The sequence below is a fragment of the Lepus europaeus genome, chromosome 2 (assembly GCF_033115175.1).
Source record: "Lepus europaeus isolate LE1 chromosome 2, mLepTim1.pri, whole genome shotgun sequence".
NCBI lineage: Eukaryota > Metazoa > Chordata > Mammalia > Lagomorpha > Leporidae > Lepus > Lepus europaeus.
The window spans coordinates 114,088,961-114,104,796 of record NC_084828.1 but is presented as its reverse complement, the minus strand read 5'-3'; the positions used below and the strand labels follow the sequence as shown (position 1 = coordinate 114,104,796).

The window sequence follows — 15,836 nt, the reverse complement described above, 5'->3', positions numbered from 1 at the left end:
TTGAGAATTTCTCTTAAGAGAGTGGTACTCAATCCTAAATATGATGTGAGGCTGCCAGATGGATTTCACTGATCCAGCTAAATTTTCTACAGTGATTACTCCAAGTTTATAATGAAAAAGTATGTCAAATTAGGTAAATAGGAACACAACAGGATTAAAAGAGAGGATCTTATAGAAATGTATGTTAAATGATGGTGATTGGTGCAGTATCTTTGTATTTATAATGAAGAACAATAAAGATCTAGAGAATGATAGAGTACTGTAAAGCCTAATGATGGACTGGATGTTTCAATAACAGATAGAAATTCTGATTCAGTAACTGATTGTGATGGCACCACATCTCAACACACTGAATGGACAACAGGGTTAGAGATTTTGACTTTCTTAAAAAAAATGAAATTAACTTCAAGATGTAATGACTTTGAACAGCCCTGTCTTGACTGTTGGTTGTGTGTGCACAAATTGTTGAGCTTTTTATTTAGTATAGAGTTGTTCTTCTGTGTATAAAGTTAGTCAAAAATGGATTTGAATGGAGAATGGGACTGGGAATGAGATAGAGAGGAGGAGAAGGGGTGGGAGTGTGGGTGGGAGGGCAGGTATGGTGGGAAGAATCACTATATTCCTAAAGCTGTATTTATGAATGCATGAAGTTTCTTTGGAAAAAAATAAATTTTGACTTTCAAATGTTTGTGGAGATTCCTAATATATGATATATTGATAAGGAGTGGAAAGAGTGGATGGATCTGTACATTTCTGAATACTTCTTATGATAATGCAAGTAAATGTGATTACCTAAGTGCATTTAAGTAAAAAACAAGATTAAATCCCAGATAAAATCTGTTTTAAAACAGAAGGCAATGAACAGATGCTTTCTAAAATGGATGGAATGGAGCTGTAACAGTAAGAATGAAAATCAAAAATCAGGAGGAATTAGAGTCAAGAAAAGTGATTTTATGATAAATCCTATTTCCCTCAAGAGAAATGCAAGCATATTCTGTTGAAATAATTATAAGAGATAGCAAAGCAATGACAGAATCAACAGCAATTTGGGACTCTCTCATTTCCATCACTGTCCCAGTCCATACTGGTAGTATTTTTTTTTTTTAGATTTATTTTGTTCATTTGAAAGGCAGAGTTAGAGAGAGAGAGAAAGAGAAAGTCTTCCATCTGCTGGTTCACTACCCAGATGGCTGCACTGGTTGGAGCTGTGCAGATCCCAAGCCAGGAACCAGGAGCTTCTTCTGGGTCTCCAATGCAGATGCAGGGGCCCAAAGACTTGGGCCATCTTCTCCTGCTTTCACAGGCCATATGCAGAGAACTGGATCAAATTGGAGCAGCCAGAAATCAAAGTGGCGCCCATATGGGATGCTGGAACTGCAGGTGGTGGTTTTACCTGCTACACCACAGCGCTGGCCCCAGTGGTAGCATTCTTTAGTTATCTTATAATAAGTCTTGGATATGACAGCATAGTTTTACAAAAAATGGGCACATCAACCTGATACATGAATTTTAGGTTAGTTTTCCATTATGGTACATGACAAATTTTACTGCCTTACATCACTCTTTCTACTTTCTAATCATGCTTCCAAAATAATGCAATCACAATTTCTTGGTTTAGTGTGTGTTGTTTGTTCTTTGTAAGTATTATATACTGTGTCTGTATAAATAATTCCTCACTGTCAATTCAGGTGTACCATGATTAAGTCCCCTTTTTTATTGAAATTTCTGTTTCTGTAGTCATTAATAATTCTTTTTTATTTGCTTAGTTTTCTTTAAACCCACAAGTGTATTAGCCATCACAGTCTAATGACATTACAAAATCCACTCTTATGTTTAATTGCTTTCATCTGAAGCTATTTTGGAAGTTTCTTCGACTTGCTGTGTTCTGAAATACTGGATCTTTGTGTGTTTTGTTACAATTTGGAAAGTGTTTCACAGGCCTACTCTTTGTTCTATTTTTTGTGCCTTCACGAGGGTTTATTCTGGAAATATAGTTTAAATTTTATTTTATAATGTATTTACTGATTTCCTTTTATAGCAATTAAATAATTTATAGTAATTTTATAAATTTATGGCAAATTATAGCAGTTTAATAATATACTGAAAATGCTGTGCATGTTTGCATCTCATTGTTTTCTGTGATGTCTCTCTCCTGACTTTATAACCTGCTGCCCCTGTACCTCCATTCTTTATGAAATGAATTCCAATATGGGATGCAGGTATTGCAAGCAGCAGCTAAATCCTCAACGCTAAAACACTGGTCCTACCAACATTTCTTTTTTTAATTATTTTTTTATTTTTTAACTTTTATTTAATGAACATAAATTTCCAATGTACAGCTTATGGATTACAAAGGCTTCCCCCTCCCATAACTTCCCTCCCACCTGCAACCCTCCCCTCTCCCGCTCCCTCTCCCCTTCCATTCACATCAAGATTCATTTTCAATTCTCTTTATATACAGAAGATCAATTTATTATATATTAAGTAAAGATTTCAATAGTTTGCACCCACATAGAAACACAAAGTGAAACATACTGTTTGAGTACTAGTTATAGCATTAAATTGCAATGTACAGCACATTAAGGACAGAGATCCCACATGAGAAGCAAGTGCACAGTGGCTCCTGTTGTTGACCCAACAAATTGACACTCTAGTTTATGGCGCCAGTAACCACCCTAGGCTCTCGTCATGAGTTGCCAAGGCTATGGAAGCCTTCCAAGTTCACCGACTCTGTTCATATTTAGACAAGGTCATAAAAGACAGGGTGAGGATAGTAACCAATGATCCTAAGAGTGGCAACAAGCATAAAACAAGTATAAAACATATGATGCAGAGATTCAGCTCACACGAATTAAAATGTATCTTTGATTAATTTTAGCAGCTTAAATTTATGGACAATCTTATCTATAAGCCAATTAAAATAAAATTCTTAATAAAATTTTCCCATGTGGACATACAATATGTACACACATATAACATAACATAATAGACCAATATAGCAATTTTAATAATAGCTTTTAAGATCTTTAACTCTTTTTGTAGATTGCCAATTGATTTGAATTTCTTTTTGTTTTTAGTAACCTCAGTTAACCATACTTTCTCTCAGTTGGTACTGTTAATACATTATTGGCTTCATCTGTTTACAGAGCCATCCCAAAGTACTGAATACAATAGAAGTGGCTGGAAAAAGTCCATAGGAACCTATAGGAGGACAGCTAAACACAGAACCAACAACGCTTTAGTTTTATGAGCAGCAAATCATATATCACTGTGGATGACAAAAGACTTTAAGTTGCCATGTTTAAAATTATAAACTCATCAACCAACAAGAGGCACTTGCTTACTTCACAGCATTTTTGAAAGCACCTGCAGGATTTTATAAGTATTTAACCCTTTAGGCCTCTGGGGCTTTCTCATTAAGATAACTATCATGTCTAGTAACACAAGATCATTAGACTTTTTAATTCTCAGACACTTGTATTAATAGCATTTTCCATCATAGAAACTTAAAATTTATTACCATGTCACATCTTGACAGTACTTCTAATATAATCCAAATAGCCTGATTAGTTGGTGTCTCTATAAGATGAGAGACATAGGTCCTTCGATTTTTTAGTTGGGCCCAAACTGGAAAAACCAAAGTCCAAGATTTACCACCAACATTTCTTACTCATCTCCAATTTATGCTACCAGGTTTTTGTCAGCCTATTGCTCAAGAGGATTTAATGTTAAATGCTTCAAGTTTACTCTCTTCATTTCTTTGCTCAAATGTTTATTTCCTTTTATGAGAGAGAAAGGGGATGGAGGGTGAGAGAGAGAGAGAGAGAGAGATTGATTTTTCATCAACTGATTCATTCCCCAATCCCCAAAACAGATTGAAGCTGGCAGCCCAGAACTATTTTCAGGTTTCTTATAGGGGTGACAAGTACTCCAGTACTTGAGCCATCACTGTTGCCTCCCTGATGGCAGAGAGGCAGGACTTGAACCTGACCACTCCAATATGGGATGCAGACCTCCAGGATGGTGTCTTAACTGCTGCACCAAACACCCTCCCTCCTGCTGCATTTCTACAAGTACAATTATTATCTGTTCACTTACTCTCAGTCTTCATCCACAGTGATGTAGGCTTGGCTTACAATCATCTCCAAGTTTCATCGAAGTTTCTACTTATTTTTCTGTTCTCTCGGTTTGAGATGACTGGTAAAGAAAGTTGGAGTATATCTTTACTTCTCCAGATATAGTTTTGTATTTGTTGTAAATGCACTGAAAACTTTTTGAAGGGAACGTTAGACTGATAATATAAAAGAGAAGTGATATAAGTCAGATATACAGAAAGACAAATAACATACATTTACTTCCAACTCTGTCCTCGCCCCATTCTGTGTGCGGGTGTCCAGGTGTCTATGGTATGAATACCATAGTATTTGGTATACTGATACTGATAAATGTTTTCACTGAATTATGGCCTTACATAATAATAGTATACTCCTCTGCACTTATTGTATGATCTTTGTCATGAATCCCATATGATGTCGTTATTAATCTATCTATACCTGTTTTTAAAAAACAGTATATATATATACATATATATATGAAATGCATATATTAAATAAATATATGTATATGAAGTGAATATAGCACATTGTTAAAAATTGATAAACTGGGGCTTACATTGTAGGACAATGAATTTTTCTAATGCTCGTGAGGCTGGCATTCCACATTGGAGTACTTGTTCAGGTCCAGAGTGCTCTGATCCAGCTTTGTGCTAATATGTCTAGGGAGAAGTAGATGGTGACCTGAGTGCTTGTGCCCCTGCCACCTATGGGGGAGACCTGGATTGACCTTACCTGGCCCAGCCCTGATTCTTGTGTACACTTGGGGATTAAACTGGAGAATATAAGAACCCCTCTCTCTCTCTCTCTTCCTCTCTCTTCCTCTCTCTCTCTCTCCTTGCCTCCCTCCCTGTCTCTTTCTCTCCCTCCTCTTCCTCCTCCTCCTGCTCTTCCTCCTTCTTCCTCTCCCTCTGATGCTCTTTCAAATAAATAAAAACACATTTTTAAAAATCATTAAAACCATGTGTACTCATTAAAATAATCAGTTGATGAAAAACTCCTTAAAAAGTAGAGAAAGGTAGAGTATATAAGATTGATGGTATTGGGAAAAAGAAACAAGAATAATGTTAAGAATTCAAGCCAAGGTCAGCGCCTCGGCTCACTTGGCTAATCCTCTGCCTGCGGCGCCAGCACCCTGGGTTCTAGTCCCGATTGTGGCGCCAGATTCTGTCCCGGTTGCTCCTCTTCCAGTACAGCTCTCTGCTGTGGCCCAGGAAGGCAGTGGAGGATGGCCCAAGTGCTTGAGCCCTGCACCAGCATGGGAGACCAGGAGGAAGCACCTGGCTCCTTGCTTCAGATCGGCACAGTGCGCCGGCCATAGCGGCCTTTTGAGGGGTGAACCAATGGAAAGGAAAACCTTTCTCTCTGTCTCTCTCTCTCACTGTCTAAATCTGCCTGTCAAAAAAATTTTAAAAAAAGAATTCAGGCCAAAAGAAAAAAAAAAAAAAAGAAAAGAAAGAAAAGGGCAAGTTCTTCAAAGATAAAGAATTTCTTTGCATTTGATTTTGAATTTAGTATTGTAAAGCATGGAGAATTCTGGATGACATTTCACAAAGATTTCTCTGGTCCTTGAGATGTGAAAGAAAAAGCAAAAGTCTGTGTGCATTCATCAATTTTATCCATTTAAAATGATTGTCGGTTTCGGCCCTTGTTTATACTCCTGTGGAACTGTGGTCTTCCTACTTTGCCTTGGGTTGGAGCTACAATATTCCATTTTATCTGCGCTTCTGGCCTAACCATCCTCCTGGAGATTTCAGACTTGTCGTTCCCACAATCCCATGAGCCATTTGCCTAAATAAATCTTTCTCTTAATATCTACCCTCTCAGGCCGGCGCCGTGGCTCAACAGGCTAATCCTCTGCCTACTGGTGCCGGCACACCGGTCGGGGCGCCAGATTCTGTCCCGGTTGCCCCTCTTCCAGGCCAGCTCTCTGCTATGGCCCGGGAAGGCAGTGGAGGATGGCCCAAGTCCTTGGGCCCTGCACCCAGATGGGAGACCAGGAGAAGCACATGGCTCCTGCCTTCGGATCCCAGTGGCAAAGGAAGACCTTTCTCTCTGTCTCTCTCTCTCACTGTCCACCCCGCCTGTCAACATAATAATAATAATAATAATAATAATAATATCTACCCTCTCTAGAGAAAGCTGACTAACACAGAGACAATAGTAGGCCTGAAACATAATTCACTGTGGTGGGAAATGTTCGGGTCTCCAGAAAAATCAGTTCATGTGCTATTTCAGATCCCAACAGCTCTAATAAAAGTTGGTAGAGTTATGGAATTGTCCCTGATATATGTATAGATAATTAGAGCCTATGAGCAGCACAGTGTGACAAAGACATACAAAATGTCAGCTTGTGAGCAGACAAGTCCAGATGGCTCTGACTTCTTCTCTATAAATCACCTTATAACAAGAGCTTTCAGAAGTGAAAGGATGTTAATGTCAAGTTCAGTTGGTAAGGATGGAAGTGGGCAGTTTCGGGTAGATAAGTGTGTGTGTGACCAAAGTGGAGACAAAAATAAATTTTTCCTTACCAACACTTCTCTATACGTGTGAGTGCATATATCTCTTTCATGTGCTGATTTCATTTCCTTTGGATATTTTCCAGGAGTAGGATAGCAGGGTCATATGGTAAATCGAATTATCCCTGTTAGAAGATGACATGATCCTTTATATAGGGGAACAAAAACACTCCACTAGGAGATTATTAGAACTCATAAGAGCATTCATCAAATTTCCCAGACATAAAATCAATACACACAAAAAGTCATAGCATTCTTATATACCAACAATGCCCTAGCTGAGAAAGAACTTAAGAGATGAGTCCCATTCACAGTAGCTACAAAAAAATGAAATACTTTTGGATAGGTTTAATCAGGGATGTGAAAGTTCTCTACAATGGAAATTACAAAACATTAATGAAGGAAATAGAGGAAAACACATATAAACAAATGGAAAAATCTTCCATGTTCATGGATGGGAAAAATTAATACAATCAACATTTTTATACTACCAAAGAAGTTTACAGATTCAATGTGATTCTATTCAAAATTTTGAGGAGATTCTTTACAGAACTAGATAAAAAGCAGTCTAAAATTTATATGGGAACACAGAAAGCAAAGCTAGAAGCACCATATTACCAAATGACATTTGTAATTTTATAAACAAATTTTACTTGCCAGGATTTCTTTTTTCCCTACCTTTTATCCAAAATATTTTATAGTTGAATTCATTTGTTCAATTTTCCTGAAATATAGCTAAATGGCATATATTTTGAAATTCCAGATAGACAAATATGTTACAATTTGAGAAAAAGTAGAAAAATTGACTATCAGAAACCTTTTTTTTTTCTGTAGATTTTAGAAGTAAGATTAATTTATATTTTCAAAGAGAATGTGAAGTACTTAAGACCTGAAATTAAGAATGCTAATCTGGTAACCATTCAGTAGATAAGAGTAGAGAGAATAAGGTGATGGCCTGACCCATGGAGGAATTAAAGAAGCAGTCCAAGCAACAGATGAAAATATCTGTAATGGAAGCAGATGATAAGAAGCTCATGTGGGTTGACCTCCTAGTTCCTCCTCATGAAAAGCAATTCAGAAGCTGGTGTTGTGGTGCAGCAGGTTAAGCCACCATTTGCAACACCAGAATCCTAGGTCCAAATGCCAGTTCAAGTTCCAACTGCTCCACTTCTGAATCAGCTTCCTGCTAATGGGCCTGGGAAAGCAGTGGACAATAGCTCAAGTATTTGGTCCCATTCCCCTACATGTGGGACAAGGATGGAGTTCCTAGCTGCTGGACTTGGCTTGATCCAGACCTGGGTATTGTGGTCACTTAGGGAATGAAGCAGCAGATGGATTTCTCTCCCCAGATCCCCTCATCTTTATATCTCCCTCTCAAATAAATATATTTTTAAATAGGGACAAAGAAAGGAAAGGGAGGAAGCAAGGAAGGAGGCAAGAAGGCAGAAAAGCAGGAAGGGAGGGAAGGAGGGAGAGACAAAGAGAGGAAAGAAGGGAAGGAGGAAGGGAGGAAAGCAATTCAGTGTTGAGAGAATCAGGCTATTCTTATAGCTGAGTTTATTAAGCCAAATTGTAAAATTGACAATATGTGAGGGGTTTTTTTTTTGTTTATTTTTTTGCTAATTTTATTTTCCATAGCACTACCCATCATACCTCATCACGTGGTGATAAGAACCCTATTTCTCCTCCCTATTAAATCCTGATCTCAGGGCTGGTGCTGTGGTATAGTAGGCTAAGCCTCCGCCTGTAGTGCCAGCATCCCATAAAATCACCAGTTCATTTCCAAGTTGCTCCTGTTCCAATCCAGCTCTCTGCATATGGCCTGGGAAAGCAGTAGAAAATGGCCCAAGTGCTTGGGCCCCTGCACCTATGTGGGAGACCCAGAAGAAGCTCCTAGCTCCTGATTTCAGATTGGCTTATCTCCAGCCATTGCAGCCACTTGGTAGTGAATCAGCAGGTGGAAGACCTATCTCTCTGTCTCTAACTCTCTTTGTCTGTAACTCTGACTCTCAAATAAAACAAATAAAATCTTAAAAAAAATACTAATCTCGGAAAGTATGTGATAAATGCAGTTAATAAAGAATGGATAAGTAGTAAAGAACATTTATTGGATCACACTTGCCAATGCTATGTGCAATTCAGGAAGGATTATTCATGAATTGTACATGATTAGAAGGATCTGAGGAATAATCTGACACGCATATGAAGTGATATGAACATTTGAGGGTGTAGGAAGTCCCTAATATTTCACCTAAAAATATAAGTACACAGGTGAAGGCCTATTTTAGCTGTGAGTGATATATATCGTAATGATAAAGAAAATGGAAAACCAGAAATAGGGGTTATCACTTAACCTACATTTTGAAAAACTTGATTCAATTCTTTAAATCTAATAATCAGCACAATGATTCCTTAATCCTTCTCTGCGTTGAAATTCTGTGTTAGATCCCTAAAAACTTTTAAAATTTATGATTTAGGGGCTATAGACCAAGTATTAGAGATTTACATTGCAAAATAAAAAATATATCAATATCAAGGGCACAAATGTACATTGTAAATTAAAATGGAAAAATTTAGTACTTTACATAATAAGAACAGCAGATTAGTGAAACTGCTTCTAAAGGTAGGGATCTTACATATGAAGGCATTCGTAGTTTAATCTGTGTTTAAATAAAGTTTTCCAACATATTTTACATATGTTATGTTGTATCCTATTGGTATGGGACGAGTCAAGGAGATAGATTAGGTTCATGAACTGGAGATCACACCTTCTCCACCCCTATATAATCCCACCCGTATCCACCTACCTGTCAATCAGACTATATAACCACTTCCCTTTTGGAAGTGAACAAGAAGACTGTGGAGGGGGAGAGGCTCTTTCTGTCTCTCTTGCTCACATGCCCACCTGTGCTTTCTGGCTTGCTCCCTCTCCCCTGCTGAACCCCTGGGAACTACTGGCCCACCTTCCCTTAATAAAGCCCTCATGTTCTGTGTTCTTCTCATTTTCTAAATAAACTAAGCTTTTCCATACTACATGCTGTGTTTGAGCCTGTGCTTAGATTTCTTCTCTAAGTAAAAAGAAAGAGCCCGAGTTACTAATTTTTAGGCTAACCTAGCCCACAGTACTATGATAAAATAGAGTATCACTTGCTCTTTATTTTCAGGACACTTATGACAGTTTTAAATACATTATATTTTATTCTGTTTATGAACTTACAGCTTTTTAACTGTCATCTGCTTCTCTAACTACAATATAAATTCCACTAAAAGGGCCCTTATTTCACATTGTATCCCCTGAGCCTTGGACAAAGTATTGCACTTATTTGGACTTATTGAAGGGATACCACAAAACTGGAAGACTGTAATACACATTTAAATACCTTAATTATTGGAATCTCATGAATTCTGAAATTTATTATAACACATACATCATGTTAGTTAATTTATAGTGGAACATTTATTTTAATTCATCTTTTAAAAATATGAAATCTACAAGTATAACATTCATTAAAAGCTGCAAGTACTAGAAGCAAAAGAAATGACACCTGCTGGGTTCAGACAGCTAATTTAAATTCATAAATGAAACTAGGATGAATTTAGTTAATGTAAAGCAAGCATGGTTATGTCAGTAAGGATACAAAGATCACATTCTTTCAACTGTTGGCAGCTACCTACTGTGTGTACAAAAAAGAATAATGTAAGAATCTCTGAGACTCCAAATCTCTTTTAAGAATTGGATTAAAATTCATATTTTCCCAACTCCTCTGGATTGACATATTTCAGTGTTCAAATATATAGTAAAAACACAGAAAAGGAAATATATACTTTTAATGGAATTTTACATACTAAAATGAATTGAAAGGGTTTTTTTTTTATTTTTTTCCCTCAGTATACCTGGATTTTATATTAGGTCACAAAATTATCAATAAATTAAAAAATGAAAACATACCAAGTATTTTTACAAATCACAATAGAATGAAATTAGAAATTAAAATAGAAAGGCTGGGATTATTAATAAAACACATTAAATCAGTGATTGTAACTGTTCTTCATTTTTATCATGAAATAGTTTAAGTACACAGAAAGGTACAACACATAACAGTCAATTCATAAAAGTACAATCAGCCTCATCAAATGATAAGAATTGCTTATATTTGCTTATTTCCTTTATGTATTAAAATTGTTATTTTTTGAAAGGCAAAGTGACAGAGAGGGAAGGGGAGGGGGAGAGAGATCTTTCATGTGCCAATTCACTCCCCAGTGTCTGCAAAAACTGAGGTTGTGCCAGGCTGAACCCAGGAGCCAGGAACTCCATCCAGACCTCCCACATGGGCAGTAGTAACTCAAGTTCTCGGGCATTATCTACTACTTCCCAGGTACATTAGTGGGAAATTAAATTGGAAGTTGAGTCAGAGGTCAGACTTGATCCCAGACACTCAGATATGAAATGTGGCATCCCAAGCAGTGGCTTACGCTGCTGCATATATCTGCTCATACATCTGCCTATATCTGCTTATTTTTTTAGAATAAAAAAGTAAGCATATTTCCATTTGCACCCTTATCCTGATCTCATTTTGTTTCTCCCTAGAGGTCACCACTGTTCTTAATCTGCGAATTATTTCCATGAATGCTTTTAGATTTTTCCTATATAGTATTTAGCAATGGAAACTGTAGACATTGATAATGTTTCCAAATCTTATGTGGTACTCTATTATACAAAATAATCTTTAAAGTTATTTCCATTTTTATTTGAAAGGCAGAGACAGAGAGAAAGAGAGGAAAACATCTTTCAGCCACTGGTTCACTCCCCAAATGTCCCTAATAGTTAGGGTTGGGCCAGTCCTGGTCTCCCATGTAGTTAGCAGGATCCCAAGTCCTGAGCCATCATCTGCTGCCCCCTCAGCGTGTGTAATAGCAGGAAGCTGGTTTAGAAAGAGTAGCTGAGACTTGAACCAGACATTCTGACACGGAACGTGCGCATCCCAAGCAGTCTTTACAACTGTACCAAACGCTCACCCCCACATACTCTTTAGTTTAATCCTAATCATACTATTTTTGAGATTTATCCACACTGATAGTACTATCTCCATTCATTTTAATTTACATTTTGACTTTTCATTGTCATAATGTTGTGGTGAATCTTCATGCACATCTCCCTCAAACATGAAAGACTGTAAATACTTATGGATGGAATTGCTGGGTCAAAGAGAGTCACATCTTCCAACTTCACTAGATCTTGTCAAATTATTATAAATACAATTACTTTTAGTAGCATTGTATGAATGTTCCTATAGTTCTACATCTTTTTGGTAGTTGGACACTGTGATGCTTTTTCCAATATGATGCTTTTGAAACAATTTATTTTTCATTTCCCTTTATAATTACTTATTCTAATACTTTCAAATCCACCTTTTCTGATGTAAACTATCAGTATCACATGCAGAATTTCTCTAAGTATATTAGATTCGCTAATGTTTTTATTCTTCAGAATTTACACTTCACAGTGGGTAAGACCTTGATTCAGTGGTTAAGACAACACTTGGAATGTCCACATCCCATTTTGGAGTGCCGAGATTTGAGTTCAGGTTCTGCTCCTGACTCCAGCTTCCTGCTTATGTGTACCTGGTGACAGCAAGTGATGACTCAAGTGCTTGGGCCCCTGCCATCCACATGTGCAAGCCAGAGGAAGCTCCTGGTTTCAGTCTGGCCCAATGCTGGCTATTGTAGCTATCTGGGGAGTGAACAAGAGGTTGGAAGCTCTCTGTGTTTCTATAACACTTTCAATTTAAATAAATCTTTACAGGGAAAAAAAATGTATGTGTATTTTCCTCCCTCAGCCTCCTTGGATTTTAAATCTGCAACCACTGAATAAAGAACTTAGACATGGTATGTTATTTTTTCTATACTATGGAAGAATTCATATGATTTCAAAATTACCCAGACTCACCTATACAATTACTCAGGTCTGGCACATTTTTATGGGACTGAATGAATTTGTTTCCTTTAGTCTTGTGATCATTGCTATTCTTTGATCTAAATCTAAGTTCTGCATTCCTTCCAGTGAATGCAATTTTCTTTCTTCTTAAAAATTATTTATGTATTTATTTGTAAGGCAATATGAGAGACAGAGAGGGAGAGAGAGATCTTCCATCTGCTGGTTCATTCTGCAAATGGCCATACCACAACATCTGGGGCTAGACCAGGCTAAGTCAGGAGCCTAAATTATGTCTGGGTCCCCCATGTAGGTGGCAGGAACCTAAGCACTTGAGACATCATCCTCTGCTTCTCAGGTGCATAAGCAGGGAGCTTGACCAGAAGTGGATTGAGTACTTGAACCAGCAATTCAATAAAGGATGTGGGCTTCCTAAGCAGTAGCTTTATTCACTGTGCCATATTACTCACCCCCTATTTTTATTTAAACTTAGTTTATCCATTAATTCTCTTTGGAAACTTCCTAAAAGTGGTTATAAGCTTTTTATTTCTACAACTTTATATTTCTACAACTATTCACCTGGAGTGCAAAGATTTCCACTTACATTCTGAAATTTTTAGGTTTTTCCAATTTTGATGTGGAGCTTCCCATGGATTATGTTTTATTCATAAAGCAATTTTGTTTTAGTTGTGAGGAATAAATGAGTTAATATGTACTGGGGATGCAGAACATTGCCTGGTTCATAATATGCACTCAGTGTATGTTTGCTATTGTTATTTATTGAATATTTACTATATCTGACAGACTACATGAAGTACTTTACATGTAAATTTTTCATTTAATATGTATCAATTTACAACAGACACTATTTCACTTAATACATTTCTACAATATTTCATTTATTTTCCCATGTTAAGAATTAAAACCCTGAGGTTTATGTAAGTCTAACAGGTCAAAGTCACACAATGTCATATAGTGGTAGAACTGTGTTTTTCCAGAATGTGAGCTCTTACCCTAGTGCCCAGAGAATGAGTCTGGAATAAAATAAGGCTGAATGGTATGTAAACCTAGATAATAGAGAGTCTCATAGACAATTTTAAAGGCTGTAGATATCAGCCTGACAACAGCAAGCCAAAAAAAAAAAGTTGTAACTCAGAAGAGTGACATGTATATTCTTGCATTTTTAAAGGTCAGTTTGGGTGTGCTGTAGGAAACAGATTTAAGGATAGCAAAAATGGATACACGGAGACCTTTTAGAAAGCTCTAAAGTAATCTAGGCAAGAGGAATCTCAGGCCAGGGTGACAACATTAAAGAGAAGAGTATAAATTCCAAAAATATTTAGGGGATAGATTTATAGAACTTGGTGATTTGCTGGATTGGGTGGTGGGAGTGACTCCCCAGTATGAATTCTCTGATGATGAGCGAGGTGTGCATGCTGCCTGAATGTTTTCTTGCACTCCTTACATTCATAAGGTCTCTCTCCAGTATGAGTTCACTGATGTTGGGCAAGGGATCCACAATAGCTAAACACCTTTCCACAAACATTACATTCATAAGGTTTCTCTCCAGTATGAACTCTCTGATGTTGAGTAAGGGATGAGTCATTGCTAAAAGCCTTCCCACATTTTATACATTCATAGAGTTTCTCTCCAGTATGAACTCTTTGATGCTGAGCACGATAGGCAATCTGGCTGAAGGCTTTCCTACACTCTTGACATTTATAAGGTTTTTCTCCAGTATGAATTCTTTGATGTTGAGCAAGGTGTGAATTCTGGCTGAAGGCTTTCCCACATTCCTTACATTCATAGGGTCTCTCTCTGGTATGTATTCTCTGATGGACAGTAAGGTATGCACGAAGGCTAAATGCTTTCCCACAGACATTACATTCATAAGGCTTCTCGCCAGTATGAACTCTCTGATGTTGAGCAATGGATGATCTATTGTTAAAGGCTTTCCCACATTCAATACACTCATAGGGTTTCTTTCCAGTGTGAACTCTCTGATGTTGAGCTAGGTAGACAAACTGGCTAAAGGCTTTCCTACATACCTTACATTCATAGGGTTTTTCTCCAGTATGAATCCTGTGATGCTGAACAAGATTTGATATCTGACTGAAGGCTTTCCCACATTCTACATATTTATAGGGCTTTTCTCCAGTATGAATTCTTTTATGAAGAGTAAGGGATGAGATCTGGCTGAAGACTTTTTCACAGTCATTACACTTCAAAAATTTCTTTCCAGCATAGACAGTCTTTGGCTTAATGGTCATTACAGTCTTTTTAAAGCTTTTCTTATGCATGTTATATTTACGTACTTTCTCCTCTTTGGGGATTATTTGTTGTGTACGAAGCAGCGTGTTTTGAGGGAAACTTTCCCAAGATTTTTTATATTCCTGTTGTCTTGCATCAACAAGACCTTCTTCATAAGTGATTTTCTCTTCCTTTAAACCTGCCTTCTGGTTTCCTGATTGCCTCTCAAAGTGGTCCTTACATTTCAATTCTTCTCTCAAACTGGAGTACTCAAAGCCATAACTTGGAAGTTTATCTGTTATCTTCCTGGATGATTGCTCATCAGAAAGACCCTGCCTTGGGATTAATTCTTCAATCTCACACACAGATTCCCAGCCTGAGCACAAGCCTTTCGTCAGCTCTCTCTTCACCATCCAGGGCTCTTTCCCTTGTTCCAACAATAATATCACACTTGGCTTAGAAAAGCAAGGTACCAGTGATACCAAGACACTGTAGTTCTCCAGCATCACATTACTGTATAGGTGCCTTTGAGAAGAATCTAGACAGTCCCACTCCTCTTGGGAAAAGTCTACAGCCACATCTCCAAAGGTCACCAACTCCTGGTACATGGCTTTAAGCAGCCCACAGCCATTCTTTCTTCCTGCTGGCTCTTCTCTTGAGAAATGGCAGTGTCCTCAGAGGACTGAGGAAAGAAAATACAAGCAATGCGGCTTGTGTTGCAGCATCCAGAATCACCAGTCTGGGCTCTTTGGGCTTCTCTTCCCTTCTGCTGTAAACTTTCCTGCAGAACTGAACTGCGGAAAGAGCGAAAGGGGTTTATTTAAATAGTCATAAACAAGCAAAAATACAACAAAAGGTGTGAGACATTAAATTTAGTGGATAAAATTAATATATGAAGAAAAACAAAACATTGGTATTCAATGGCAATTCTTTACTTGTAGCTGAACTTGGATTTTGCACGTTTAGTCACCTTTTTCTCTAACCTAATTATGGAAATGGCAGAGTATTGGATGTAATTCATAT

General features: G+C 37.5%; 1 protein-coding gene across 1 annotated transcript; it reads right to left on the bottom strand.

The window, feature by feature from the left end:
- Positions 1–13,915: 13,915 nt before the first annotated feature.
- Positions 13,916–15,399, bottom strand: LOC133751546 (zinc finger protein 570-like). The gene is given in 1 exon segment (XM_062181649.1): positions 13,916–15,399. A coding segment is annotated over 1 exon segment (1,404 nt). The 5' UTR covers positions 15,320–15,399.
- Positions 15,400–15,836: the final 437 nt, after the last annotated feature.